The sequence below is a fragment of the Siphateles boraxobius genome, unplaced genomic scaffold (genome assembly GCF_051911475.1).
Source record: "Siphateles boraxobius isolate OS27281-9 unplaced genomic scaffold, OSU_SipBor_1 6, whole genome shotgun sequence".
NCBI lineage: Eukaryota > Metazoa > Chordata > Actinopteri > Cypriniformes > Leuciscidae > Siphateles > Siphateles boraxobius.
In genome coordinates, this window is record NW_027509186.1 from 18,286,335 (window position 1) to 18,301,162 (window position 14,828).

General features: G+C 37.0%; 2 protein-coding genes across 3 annotated transcripts in view; both read left to right on the top strand.

The window, feature by feature from the left end:
* Positions 1–1,045: 1,045 nt before the first annotated feature.
* n4bp2l2 (NEDD4 binding protein 2-like 2) lies at positions 1,046–6,603 on the top strand. Its single transcript, XM_077208012.1, has 6 exons — positions 1,046–1,171; positions 1,511–2,517; positions 2,725–2,849; positions 4,967–5,055; positions 5,298–5,374; positions 5,702–6,603. Exons 2-6 carry the CDS (start codon positions 1,511–1,513, stop codon positions 5,823–5,825), a joined length of 1,422 nt encoding a protein of 473 aa, XP_077064127.1. The 5' UTR covers positions 1,046–1,171; the 3' UTR covers positions 5,826–6,603.
* Positions 6,604–7,362: 759 nt separating this feature from the next.
* The window catches only part of pds5b (PDS5 cohesin associated factor B), a 49,174-nt gene continuing 41,708 nt past the window's right edge, over positions 7,363–14,828 (top strand). Inside the window, exons 1-2 of one of the 2 annotated variants that reach the window (XM_077208030.1) lie at positions 7,363–7,662; positions 8,365–8,423. The gene's annotated coding sequence lies outside the window, so the exon portion shown is untranslated. The remainder of the gene's footprint in view (positions 7,663–8,364; positions 8,424–14,828) is intronic. The other variant, XM_077208029.1, reaches the window with a different exon arrangement.

The window sequence follows — 14,828 nt, forward strand, 5'->3', positions numbered from 1 at the left end:
GAGCATTTAACAAACCAGAAGAACCAAACAGCGTTGTCATTTGTTTACTTCCTTGCTACAACGTACAATTAACATTGCAATACGAACTATTACAGAAAAACACATCGATGAAAAATAAATCATACTTACAGGTTGTGGCCCGTAAACAAAAGCTTCTGTTTTTAAAGTTGGAACTGCTCCATCTTTCAGAACAAGCCGTTGTGCGAATCATGTATTGAGCTCGCGAAGATTGTGAAAGCTTTCCTCCGTAACATGTGCAGCACAGAGAGCGAGATTTGGGTCATAATTATGAGGGACCGAGTTAAAAATAAATTTTAACCATTGATCCCTAACTCCCTCATTCCTAGGAAGGCTGAACAAAGTGGACCTGCAACCGGGATGAAAATAACAGCAGCGTTTCGACGGCATTGCGACAACTCATCTCCAAAACAGCAATATAAAATGGCCTCGCCCCGCTTATTAAGTATTCTCGGAGGAGGGGTTTATGTAAATCATTGGATTTGCTGACGTCAGCAACCCCGGATGAATGTCGTATAGTCCAAAACCGGCTGTTTGCTGTAGTCCTTATAGATTGAATTTTTTAAAAGCAAATAACTCCCTTTGATTTGAACTTTGAGCGCTGTAACTTTGCAGATGTTGTTTATGCTCAAACTGCAACATTACACACTAGCTAAAGTTAGAAAAGTGAAATCGAGTTTTACCACCCCTTTAATAAGAGGAAGTGGTGACTGACACATTTTGTGGTTAAACTGGAGGAGCACACTTCAGGTTTGAGGGAAATTTGTAATTACTTCTGGTTGACAATATCCAACCAATCCTACGACAATGAAACATGCACAGTAATATAAATTACAACATAAGCCATAGCCTATTATATTATTTTATATCACACTATACATACACTATATTACAGTACCGTTGAAAAGTTTGGGGTAAGATTAATAAATGTAACAACAGACTTTTTAACTGTACAATATATGTTTACATACATGTTACATTTAAAATCATTTTTATTTTATTTTTAAGCGACTTTTATTTTGAAACCTTTTTATTTCCCGTTAATGGTGTTGGGTGTATCTAGGCGGCTGGCTTCCCTCTACTGTATCAGATATACGTCGATAAACAAAACGTTTAATTAACCTTTGTGCTTACAAGTTTTTCCACACTTCAGGTAACTTTAAAGCTTTTCAGCACAATTTTATCGATTTCAGAAAAGATCATTCGTAGAATAGTCATGACTATGATAGTCATTGAAACATGAACCTGACTATCGAAAATGCTTCTGTAACGTATTGTTTTACGTTAAATAGTAAAAGATGGTTGTCAAGCAGACATATATAAACGTCTATACATTATGTTATGACTAATCTGTCATCTGATGCTTAAAAGGTTGACCTGCTTTGATTTGTTAATCTTTGTAATCAATGAATCTATAACGTTAAATGCACACAATATTGCCATACCATGTGATTTTTTAAAAGTCTTTATTCAGTTGTATTATTCTCAACAGATGCCAGATGTGAACACCAGTAAATCTACTTCTCCACCTAATGGTGGAAATGTAGAGGAACTATATAAAACAACAACTCAAATTCACTCAGATGTTGTCAGAGTGACTCCATTGTCTAAATCATCCAATAATCAGACGATTAACCACACTGAATTTGCTTATTTACCTTACCATTTCAAAACGCAAAAGGATGTCAATCCAGATGGGGGGAAACTGGATCCTTCAACACAAATGCAAACAAATGCTAATGTGAATGAAGTTAACACATGTTCCATTGAGAGTACAAGCCAAACAGACAGAAACCGTGTCATTAGAAGGTTAGGTGTCACTAGTACTGCATTTATTGGGCCTGCGTGTCGCCCTGAACCTTGTATCGAGCAGGAGCTTTGTGAATTTTACAAAGAGCTTGAGGAAGTAGATAAGGTCGATGGCGACACCAAATCGGTTGAAGAGCATGGCCTCCATTCATCCTGGAAGCCCGAAAGCAACCTACCAAACAGGAAGGACTGTCCTGTTGTCATAACTGATCACGGCAGAGCCTACAGACCCTACCCGGATCCACATGAACGCAACCAAAAAGACCCAAAGAGATGGAGACCTCGCTTACAATGGAATACGGATGACTTTGGTGGAAGAGGACATCCAGAGTCACGGTATCCGCCTCCGCCACCATGGCTTCCTCCAGACCCAAGGATTCAGTTCTTACCTCCCCCAACCTCTGGAGGTCCAAGCATGTATCCTCCAGACATGAGACCTCAGGAGAACTTCCACAGTCTTCATACGAACAACAAAAATAACAGCTGGGGCCCATGGGATGGGCCACCATTACCTTCAAACAGATGCCATGAACGTAGCAGTTTCCAGTCACAGGAGGATCATACATTTTCTGAGGAATATGAAACACCGTTATCACACTGGCAGCACGATCATGAAAAAGCCCAATATCAACATTTGGAGCTCATTTTGTTGAGGGGAGTCCCAGGATCTGGTAAATCCACTTTGGGCAGGTGAGTAAAACTAAATATGTAGAGAAAATACCTCATTGTTTTTTTTTTCTACACCAAATCAGTGGCCAAATGTTTGATTAAATACTAAAGACGTATTACAAATAATACTTGTATTGATTTAAGTTCTGCTAACATTGTAACATATGTTTTGATTGGTTTAGGTACGCAGAGAACTGTTTTTTTAATGTAACACTGCATGTCTTTTAGAGAGCTCCTGTCCACTGGTCACAATGGAGTAATATTGAGCACAGATGACTACTTTTTCCAAGACAACAGATATGTGTTTGATTCTGCTCTGCTTGGGGACGCACACGACTGGAATCAGAAGAGAGGTGAGGAAAGCCTATATGTTACATCTCTTTATACGCTGGACACTAAAAGTATTAAGTTGTAGGTTGAAAATGCTTCAATCATATATATATATATATATATATATATATATATATATATATATACAGTGCCTAGCATAAGTGAACACACCCATGCTTAAGTTGACTAAAAAGAGGAATTAAAAATTTTTTTTGTAAATTGATCTTAATGCCTTAATTTAAATGAGGAAAAATCCAACCTTTAAGGACACTAATTTTCTTTGTGAATGAATAATGTATCGTAAATAAATAAATGTTCTTCCTTAAAATACAGGTTGCATAAGTCAGGACACCCCTATGTTAAATTCCCTTAGAGGCAGGCAGGTTTTTATTTTTAAAGGCCAGTTATTTCATGGATCCAGGATACTATGCATCCTGATAAAGTTCCCTTGGCCTTTGGAATTAAAATAACCCCACATCATCACATTCCCTTCACCATACCTAGAGATTGGCATGGGGCACTTTCCATAAGAGCATCTCTCAATGCAAATCAAACCAGCTATTAGCCTAACTGAAATAACACCATACCAATCTCTAGGTATGGTGAAGGTTTTTTTCATCATGTGATTATATTACATGTTTATTTAAAGGGGTGGTATAATCAAGGGGGTAATCCATCAGCCGGAAACTGAAGCCTCCCTGGGGGCCGCCATTAGCAGAACTTCACCTGCTGTTAGCATTCCATTGACTCCCATTCATTTTGGCATCACTTTGACAGCGAATAACCTTACATCTGAGGCGTCCAAAGACTTCATTTGTCCATTGTTTATTTCTAAAGAAACACAACAATGTATAAAAGGCTCCATTACTTTGTATCTTACGTTATGGCCCCGTAGAAACCATTTTTTGTAAGAATAGGCTAACGATTGCGTCATAACCACGCGACTCTCTAAAATTAGTCTTTGATGTCCCCAGAGTGTGTATGTGAAGTTTTAGCTGAAAGTACCCCACAGATATTTTTATATAGCATGTTAAAATTGTCACTTTTTTGAGGGTGAGCAAAAACGCAGCGTTTTTGTGTGTGTCCCTTTCAATGCAAATGAGCTGCTGCTCCCGGCACAGAGGGCGGAGCTTTGATTACCTCGCACAGACATGCACTGAAAATTTCAAAAACTTTTAGCCTTTTATGTTCAAACTGGAGTCAGATAAAGATGGAGAGACTCAAGAAGAAGTGACGACATGTAGATTGCAACAGGACATTTCTGAAATGGTTGGTTGATGAATTTAAGCAGCTGATGTGGAGTTATCTTCTAGTCATTGATTATATTCTGTCGTGATAATCTACACATCGCGTTCCCGGGGGCGGGGTTTATGTACATTCTAGGGTTAGTGATGTCCCTAACCCGGTAGGAAGCTTGTGTACTCCCTACCAGCCGTTTGTTGTATTTCTTAAAAAGCAAATTATCTTCCTTTGCTTTGAACTTTTAATGTTTTAACTTTGCATTTGTTGTTTATGCACAAACAGCAACATTACACACTAACTAAAGTTAGAAAAGTGAAATCATAATCAACCACCCTTTAACATTAATTTATCAACTTTTATGAAAATATGTCCAGGTCATATTTCAGCCCAAAATAAATACATAAATAAAGTTTTAATAAACTAGATGAAGTAAATTAAATTAAATCAGTTTTAGGACTATTATTTTTGTAATTCTTTTTCAGTGGCTGCAATACAGTCATTTTTACGGTATTACTGTAAAACAAAGATTAAAAAAAGATTGAATAAATGTTTTTATTTTTTATCAAACATTAATGATATACAAATACATATAATGCCATATGAATTATGAAAAGGCAGGAATTTATATTTCTATATTTAAATAGCTTAATTGTCATGAAAATAATGTTACAATGCAAAAAAAAAAACCTAAAAAAAATCCTATTATAGCCTTAGTTTTCTCATCTAAAATATAATTGATTTTTTGGGGGGCGAGGACATTTTTGTAAGATTTGTCTGTTTACGAAATTATTCAGACAATTTTAAGAATTTGAGCATTTTTACAAATTTGAGCATTTAATGTTTTGAGAAAGAGCATGAAGTTTAAACATTTTTTATTTATGTCTTTGTCATTTCTAAGCTGAGCAGGTGATGTTGGAGGGCCGCTCACCCGTTATCATCGACAACACAAATGTTAAAGCCTGGGAGATGAAGCCTTATGTTGAATTGGTGAGTTGTTGTCAGAAATGCCTGAAAAATACTTTTGTAAAACACAAATTAGGCTTTAAACTGGCTCTGGAAACTGTCTGAAATGCAACCAACCTCTTGCAAATGCAAAAACATTTCCATATGTTTGAATCCAGATATCTTGTATTACATTACATTACGATTCTCTGGCTAGTAATTCTCTTTCTCATAAAGAGGATTCTCTTTAGTAACACATTTTTATTATTTTCCTTTATTTCACACAGGCTTTAAAGAATGGATACAGAGTGGACTTTTTTGAGCCAGATACCTGCTGGAAATATGATCCTGCCCAGTTAGAAAAGTAAGTCTGGTAATAGCTTTGATTCTCATGTCAGGAACACAGGGACTTTTTGTAATCACGGAATGAGAAAGACTATTGACTTTGGATCAGGTTTTGGCTTACGGTACAGAGGTTCGGAATTCAGTTGTGTTTAAGTGGATAAAATGTTTTATAGTGTAGGATCAGTGAGTATCTTTCAAATCCTCGTGAATAAGACGAGCTGACTATAATAGGATTAAGAGACATTGTTACTTTCTTTTATTTGTTTAATTTATGACAGGCTTTGTATAGCAGTCTAATAGAGCTTGGTCATCCTGGTAATTTCCTGTCTATTAATTTAATCAACAGGAGGAACAAGCACGGAGTCCCTCGAGAAACAATAGCAAAGATGCTGGATGGTTTCGAGTGGCCGATGAACGTTAACATTGTGATGAATTCTGTGGTGCCGCCCCATAAAAACAAAGGCCATTAACAGAGAACCGATGCCGTTTGGCTGTTATTGAAAGACAAACATTTTCATATGATCTTTTAGAATATAATAAGTTTATTTTCTTCAGTTTTAATGTTGATGCAGCTAAAGGTTTTTAATGACTATGTGGTGGTTTTAGTGGTTTAATGAACTTTGAGAACAATGTAGAATGTCTGTTTAAATAGTATCACTTTTCTTCTAGTGTGCATATGAAAATGTTCTTTGCCGTCCTAGTTTTTCCCATTGTAATATAGAAATGTGACGTCTAAATCACCACATTGATAAGTGTCAACCATTGGTAAGACAAGACCATAAGAGTCTGATAAAGCCTTTGCCTTTTATGCAGTTTGGCACATACAATTCGTGCTGAGCTTCTAGATTCATTCCAAGGCAGAATAAATTTAAAAAGAACATCTGTAGTGTCCTGCTGAATTAGGAGCAGCACATACAGTCTATGTATTTTTAAGCATTCTCTGTTATTTTTCCAAAGACCAGCAGCTCAATCTACTTACTAGACACTGATCTAATCTCAGGGTTTGCAATTGATGGTGCTGTACATTGTTGATGGCTTATGTACAGAACAAAATATCTTTTTCTTAAATCTTTTTTTTTTTTTTTTATAAATGCTGTTTTCTTATATGATGCCAATAATTCATAAAAAAAAAAAAAGAATGCACATGGGACATTGCGGTTGCATGCTTTTCCACTCATTATAAACTGTGGCATTTATAATGCGGGTTATTCAAAAATATGAAAAGATTAAAAAAAATTATTACACACAGCTTTGAGCCTAAAACTCATTTGATCTATTTATAACTCATTTAACCATTTTTATTATATATATATATATATAATACATTTTTGTCCTATGTTCCCAAAGCAGCATTTAAACCTATTTCAGAAAAATAAATGGTAAAACCTTAAAATATTATAAATGTGGCCTTGGCAGTAACTGAAATAAGGTAGGTAACTGAGCATGAAATGTATACGATGGTAAAAATGTTAAAATTTTTTGTATCATAACTTTTTTGTGATGAAACATTGACTCCTACAAAGCTAGGCTTCATTTTTTCCCAAAGCTCAAAGTGCACCAACTTCTAAGAATGACCCAGTGTTACTATTTTACAGTATTTATTAATTTTATATCTGTTTTAATCTTAGTTTTTAGACATTTTGTTAAGTGCTTTTGTCCTTTTCATTAGTTATATACAGTATCAGTTATATATATATATATATATTCATCACACACACACTCATTTTTATATAGAGAGAGAGATTTAATTACATTTTATTTTAGTTTTAGCTATAGTAATTTAGTAGCCTTTAGTTTAAGTTTAGTTTAAGCTTTTCATTTCATATTTACATGATATTTTATTTCAGCTTTATTTCAATTACTGGAAACGATTTTTTGGGCTTAGTCAACAATAGCAGCACTGGTGCACACTGCATTGATTGATTGCATCCATAGCTGTCATAAATGTATATGAATGAAGGCGGAGACTGACTGTCGTCCTGCTCGTGACCTGGAGATGTCGCTGTTACACCACACACTCTCCAGCCTGCTAAACGACTCAACATAAACGCTCGTTTATGCACTGACCATTTACATTATTGTTATAGTTTATTTGTTTTTCCCAAACAATACCGCAATACTGGCACAAAAAAGACACAGTCATGCACTTAAATAAGTAAACTCGAGTGGAGGAGGGAAGTGAAGGGTCTGTATTGAGCGGAGCTGCACTGACTGGTGCAGATAGGGACAAATTGGCGCCATTTTGAAGCCGACAGGAGGATCACAGTAGTGGGAGAAGCGAGTGGAGCGCGCACTTTTTCCAAAAAGGTAAACGACTATTTACATTTATATCGCACGCGACTGGAATCGACCTCCGCCGATGGGAGTTCGTTAATGGGAATTATCATTTCGTGGCTGTTTTAGGTGCTGCTTTTTCCCTTTTCGGCGGTTGGTTGTCTAACCATATTCTTCTGTTAACCCATGCGAGGGCATCTGACTCTCACTGTCTTTCCCCCCAAATCTGTTCGTTCTTAACTCAAAATCCCAATGGCAATGACAGTTGTTGTTGTTGGTTTACGTGTAACGTGTGTTCTCATGGTCGTTTTCATTGCAAAAGAGGGCCGTGTACTTTTCTGATGCCTCGTGTATGTGTAACATGCATATGAGTGTGTTTGTGTTTTAGCTCTGTTAGCTTAGCTTAGCTGCTCGTAAACCGCTTCAGCCTCTGTTTAAATCTCATTCAGAACCTATTTCAGATTCTACTACTGCAGTTAGCATTCATTTTTGTTATGGGTTAATATAACGTTAGTCCTTTGCGTGTTGAGATCTGACGCGCTGTTATGCATTGGATCTAGATAGTAACGGAAGATCTGTAGTAACGTTAGTGTGCAATGAATTTTAGCCTGTAACGTTAAACACCCCCTTAGGGCTGTTATCTGGGTTTGCACGGCATAAACCAATGTCAAAGGAATGAAATGACAGCTGATGTGTGATCAAAACTGTATTTTGTCCTGGTTGTGGTGGCTGTAGAAAAAGCAGTGAAGGAGCACAAAAGACATCAGCTGAGAAAGCCAACCTGCTGTCAGAGTGTAAGCCTCTCTTTTTTCCATGCAAAATCATTGTACGTCTGTTATGGTGTCTTGGAATGTGTTGCATTGTTTACTAATTGCATGCATAGAGGTGTTGTGAAATGCGTTTGTTGTTTGCAGGGAGTTTGAAACACCTGCACTGTCTTGATCCTCCTTTAGAAATGACAGCTATTTTCACTTCAGCTTGCATTACTAATTTCTTGCATAATTGTGCTGTTATAACTTCGCTCTGGGAATGCAAAACATTTATTCGTACTGTTTATTTAAATAGTCTATGTTAGTGTATATTATACAATTTTGACACAATTCTAACAATTATTGCAGAATAAAAATACATGTATTGTAATTTTTTGTGATTATTAGCATGAATGTAAATATATCACTACTTCCATTTCATGGAAATTTAACAGATTTTTTCTAATGTAAACTTTGGAAATGGTTTTTAAGCAGATTTAATATAACACGTTTTAAATGTAAAGTCTTTTTCTCCTGGAAAAAATTTACCAAAATATTGGTGACTTGCAACTGCATATTTTTGTCCAATCAAATGCTTTCTAGAATGAGAATGCCCCTCCCCCTAATACCAGCCTGTTCTGACTATCAATAGCCAGGTTTCCATTCAAGGTTTTTGTTTTTGTTGCAGAAAAAAGGTTTAGCACTTCAAAATGGTTTATCGATATAGCTGATTTATCGACAGAATTTCTCAAGTGTTTACACAATTTTTTCATTTAACTTTAGCGCATAAATTCTGAAAAATGTTACAATAATTAGTTTGGTAGCACTTTTTTTTTTTTTGAAAAAAAAAGGTCTTAACGTAAATACTTGTGGTTACCTGACAGAATTAGCTTATGTAAAGCATGAGTGTTCATGGTGTTGCTCCCGTTAAAGCACCGTTTCTCTGTAATGTTCAATGGTACATTTAATTAATCTATTATGCTCATATTATTAAATTGTGTATTTTTTTATTACTGTTTGTATTTGGTAAGAAAAAGATGTTTTACCTCAAAGTCAAACATCATCCTTATTTTTGTAATATATTTTTGGTTTGTGATTACACATATTTTGTAACGTTGCAAGTGTGTATTCATTTTGATCTGAAGATGAAAAAAATCAAATTGCATTCTTTACAATGTAACAAAATGGTTGTTTCTTCTTAAAGTAGGCAAAGTGTTCATGCTGCCCTAATTTTATGTTTAGTCTACATAAATTGTGGGGTTGTATTATGTGACAACTTTGAGATTTCTACTAGTTAAATCGGTCAAAGCTGTGAGAGTGACAGCTAATTGCAACAAAATTTATACAGTGTATGAATTCGAAAAGGGTGGTTGTTTCTCACATTTTAAAAATAATATTCCCATTACCAAGCATTGTTTTCAATCTACAGTCTATACAAAAAATACAACTGCACCTGAATATTGATTGATGATTAAGTAATGATCTAAATCAGTGGTGTCTTAACTCAGTCCTGAAGGGCCACTGTCCTGCAGAGTTTAGCTCTAGCCAGACTCAACACACTTGCCTGGAAGTTTCTAGCCTATAAGACCTTGATTAGCTGGTGGTCCAGGTGTGTTTAATTGGGGTTGGAGCTAAACTCTGCAGGGCAGTTGCCCTCCAGGACTGAGTTTGGACATCCCTGATCTAAATAGTCTAACACAGTGGTTCTCAACTCGAGTCCTCGGGACCCACTGCTCTGCATATTTTTTATGTCACCTTATTTAACACACCTGATTCAGATCACCAGCTCGTTAGGAGAGACTCCTTGATCTGAACTGTGTGTGTCAGATAAGAGAGACATACAAAATGTGACAGACAAAAAAATACCAAAAAAAGAAATGGTTGAATCGTGGTCGGTGGACGAGAAGCGCAGACGTTCCTCTTGTTAGTTGCCGAGGAGCGGATAGATCAGTCATAATCCCACCCACTTTGAAGCGGTACTAACTGCAGTGGAAAAGCATCCAAGCTAAAGCGAACCGAGCCGTGCCGCGCAGAGCCGAGTCGTGCCATGCAGTGGAAAAGCGAGCCGAACCGTGCCGCGCCGAGCCGGACCGTACTGAGCCGTACCGAGGCGTACCATGCAGTGGAAAAGCGCCAAAAGTGACACTTGTTCATATAAATAATTTTATTATGTGTAGCCCATAGTTCAATAACATAGTAACGTTTTGGTTCAAAATGCATGGATGAGGAAAATATAGCATCTTTGTGAAAATCTCTAATTAAGGCTATTGGAGATTTCAATGCTGATTGCTGACAAAATAAAGGTAAAATACACAAATAACATGTTACTGTATCTGAGTTAATAAAATTATGTAAAATTTGCAAGTCTGTTTTGATTTCATGCCATGGTCATATAGCCTATCCTGTGGCTACATGACAAATGCTAATCACAAACATGACAATAATATATGATAATTTTATACAATTTGTTAATATGTAATGTAATTTTATCTTAAATGAGGAAAATAAAATCTAAAAAGTTCTAACCGAATTTTAGAATTATGTGAAAATAAGACCGCATAGGTTAGGCTACGCATTTAAAAAAGGTTAATGTTATTGAACTCGGAAACCAGAATAAATAACTTTTTTGCTTTTGAATTAGGCTTTAGGTCTATGCATTCACATAGCTTACTTTAAAAATTGTTGTTGTACTGAATATTTCTCTAAACCAATACCAATGTTAAAAATGTCTGTGTCCAAAAACCCTTGGGCTTCGTCACATGAAGGCAGTTATGTGCAGAAAAGTTTTGCTGTCGTCTTCTGATATTTCCTAATTTAATGATATTATTTGTGAAAATCGTAAGCTGTAAACTAGTGAATTTCAATTGTCTCATTACTCTAGATTTTACAAATATTTGAGATGTGAAAGATACAATATAATTTGCGATTTATGTGAAATTATGTATGGAAATGGCTCAAGGGCAGATTTTTTAGCGATACAACAAAACAATGATACAAAAAAAATGCGACAACAATGCAGTTTTTTTGGGATGATGTCATTATGCACACCATTTTAAGTAAAAGGCATTGCACGGTCGGAGTAAAGAGTTATTGCACGGTCTCAAGAAACAATGCGTTTTATGCCTTGCCATTTGAGAACAAGTGATTTGAAACCACTCACGCAGTAAGCAGTGAAACAGTGCTCATTCGATTTGTGCGCGTGCTGTTTGAGAGACTGGTTCCGAGTGCATTCAGGCTGAATGCACTCGGAACCAGTCTCTCAGACAGCACGCGCTGATTCAGCGCACATAAAGCTGCTGCTCATACAGTGTGCGAGTACGTATCTTACTGGGCTTGAACAGTCAAATACACACACTTAGCCTATGTGTCAAAATGCCTGTCTTTGTGAGTATCTTCGTAAACACGGTTGTTTAGGCTATGTCTTAAAGGGATAGTTCACCCAAAAATGAAAATTCTGTCAGTATTTACTCACCCTCATGTTGTTCCAACCCCGTAAGACCTTCGTTGATCTTCGGAACACGAATTAAGATATTTTTGATGAAATCTGAGAGCTGGATCACTCCTCCATAGGCTTCATGAGGGATTGAACTTGCCGGCCTCAAAGTCATTAAAGACATCGTTAAAATAGTCCAAGTGACTACAGTGGCTCAATCTTAAGTTTATCAAGCGACGAGAATACTTTTTGTGCGCAAAAAAACTAAAATAACGACTTTATTTCAACTATTTATTTCCTTCTCTCTGGACCTCTCTGGTCAGTTCACTAGTTTAACAGCGTATGATCTGTTGTACGTCACACGCATCACCCACATGACCAGCGTTGGCCAATAGTGAGCCTACTTGTGACGTAGCTCTATGCAATTACACTAGTTTAACTGACTAGAGGCCCAAAGAGAAGGAAATGAATAGTTGAAAAAAAGTCGTTATTTATGTTTGTTTTTGCGCACAAAACGTATTCTCGTCGCTTGATAAACTTAATATTGAGCCACTGTAGTCACTTGGACTATTTTAACGTAGTCTGTAATAAGTTTTTGAGGCCGGCAAGTTTCAATCCCTCAAGAAGCCTATGGACTAGTATGGAGGAATGATCCAGCTCTCAGATTTCATCAAAAATATCTTAATTCGTGTTCCGAAGGTGAAGGAACAACATGAGGGTGAGCAAATACTGACAGAATTTTCATTTTTGGGTGAACTATCCCTTTAAGTAAATGTAAACCTCCCCAAAATGCAGAAAAGCATGTGATATGGCTTTTTTCACTGTATGGTTTGTACGGTGCACGAAATATCGAATCAATATCGTTATCACGTTGCCTGAAATCGTTATCAAAGTCTCACGATAATTATGCAATATTTTTTTTTTATGCGTCCCGTCTGACATGCAGACGGGGTACTGGAGGAAAAAGAAAATTGAGCGGAAGTACGTAGGAGGGCGGAGCCGGGGTAGCGTGGAGCCTCCGTGGGAACATAAATCAGTGAAGAAATAGACAGACAACAAAACGAAAAAATGCTGAAAAAAAAAGGCAGAAAAGCATGTGATATGGCTTTTTTTCACTGCATGGTATGTAGGGTGCACAAAATATCGAATCAATATATTTACATTTAGTCATTTAGCAGACGCTTTTATCCTAAGCGACTTATAACAGAGGACTAAAGCAAGCGAGTCATCGTGAAGAGGGAAGAACGACGCAAGAAGTGCTCAAAATACAAAATTCAGGCATTGCTCAGAGTAGCAAAAGCCAGACAAGGGAAGATTTAAAAGAGAAGAGAATTTTTTTTTTATTATTATTTTTTTTTTATGTTAAGTACTCACGGAAGAGATGAGTTTTCAGTTGTCTTTTGAATGCTGTCAGGGATTCTGCATTACGGATGAGGGTGGGGAGATCATTCCACCAGTATGGAACCGTGAATGAGAATGTTCTGGAGAGTGATTTAGTGCTTCGCTGTGATGGCACCACGAGCCGTCGCTCCTTGGCCGATCGTAGGCTTCTGGTAGGGACGTAGACTTGTAGTAGGGAGTGAAAGTAGGACGGAGCTGAGTCTGTGGTAGATCTGTAAGCAAGCGTCAAAGCTTTGAATTTGATGCGAGCAGCGAGTGGTAGCCAATGCAGTGAGATGAACAGAGGAGTGACGTGAGCCCTTTTGGGCTCGTTGAAGACAAGGCGGGCTGCAGCATTCTGGATCATTTGTAGAGGTTTAGTAACACATGATGGAAGTCCAGCTAGAAGAGCATTGCAGTAATCAAGCCTAGAAATAACCAGGGCCTGGACGAGAAGTTGTGTGTCATGCTCAGTTAGGAAAGGCCTGATCTTCCTGATATTACGCGGATATTTATCGCGATATCACGTTGCCCGATATCGTTATCGAAAGTCTCACGATAATTATGCAATATTTTTTTATGCGTCCCGTCCGACATGCAGGCGGAGTACTGAAGGAAAAAGAAAATTGAGCGGAAGTATGTAGGAGGGCGGAGCCGGGCTAGCGTGGAGCCTCTGCGGGAACATAAATCAGTGAAGAAATAGACAGAGACAACAAAACAAAGTGAAAGAAAAGAAAGGACCTAAAGAGAGAGCAAAGGGAGCAAATGAAAGAACACAAAAGTAAGAAAATGAGTGTTGCTCAGGGAGAAGACAAAATAACAGAGATTGAAGAGGAAACTTTTGTTCCAGACGAAACTGGACAAGTGTAAATGTATCTGGTTGTTGAAACCACATATGTAAATTTTACTCTTCTCAAAAATGCTAAAAAATAAACATGTGGGAGCATGTAATAGGCTATATGTAATGTTATAGTCAGATATGACGGTGCTACTGCAACACGCATTACCGCAGATGAGAAGCTGAGCATCTATTCATCAAGCAAACGTGCAAACAGTCGCAAATCAAAGCGAAAGTAAGTTGCAGATGCTTAACACACAATCATCATCATCATCTTCATTAAAAGTAAAGAAACGAAATGATCTTACCAGTGCTGTTGCCGCTCTCTCTTATTGCAGTCTTTGATTTTGATTTTAGCTGATGATCAATAAAATGCAGCTCATTTCTGTTGCTTTCGTTGACGTGAACTAGGGTTGTCAAAATTGCTCAAAAATGACGTTCGAATATTCCCTCTAAAAAACACACATATTCGAACTATTCGAATATCTCGTTGCGCATTTTTTCAATGACGCGCATTAGGTCAATAACAGGACAAATTAACACAAAGAGACATAACTACTTGTAAAAGTAGTTTATTTAAATTTAAACAAATTTAACAACGTATTACCTACACAAAAACAAGTAAAACAACTAATGGCAAAGACCGCAGACCTCACTCTCCCTCGCGCTTGCAATATCTAATCAGTCAGTACAGTACACTAATGTTTCTGTTTAACGTTAAATAAAATGAGGCATACAATTCCGAGAAATGTGACAACGAACTTTTACCCTGAGGTTCATAAAAAATAAAGTGCTATTA

What these genes read in the sequence shown, in the direction of transcription:
- n4bp2l2 (XM_077208012.1), top strand. Translation starts at nt 1,511, where the DNA reads ATGCCAGATGTGAACACCAGTAAATCTACTTCTCCACCTAATGGTGGA. An exon ending in GGTAAATCCACTTTGGGCAG is followed by an intron (nt 2,518 to 2,724) that starts GTGAGTAAAACT and finishes CATGTCTTTTAG; the next exon opens with AGAGCTCCTGTCCACTGGTC. An exon ending in GATCCTGCCCAGTTAGAAAA is followed by an intron (nt 5,375 to 5,701) that starts GTAAGTCTGGTA and finishes TTTAATCAACAG; the next exon opens with GAGGAACAAGCACGGAGTCC.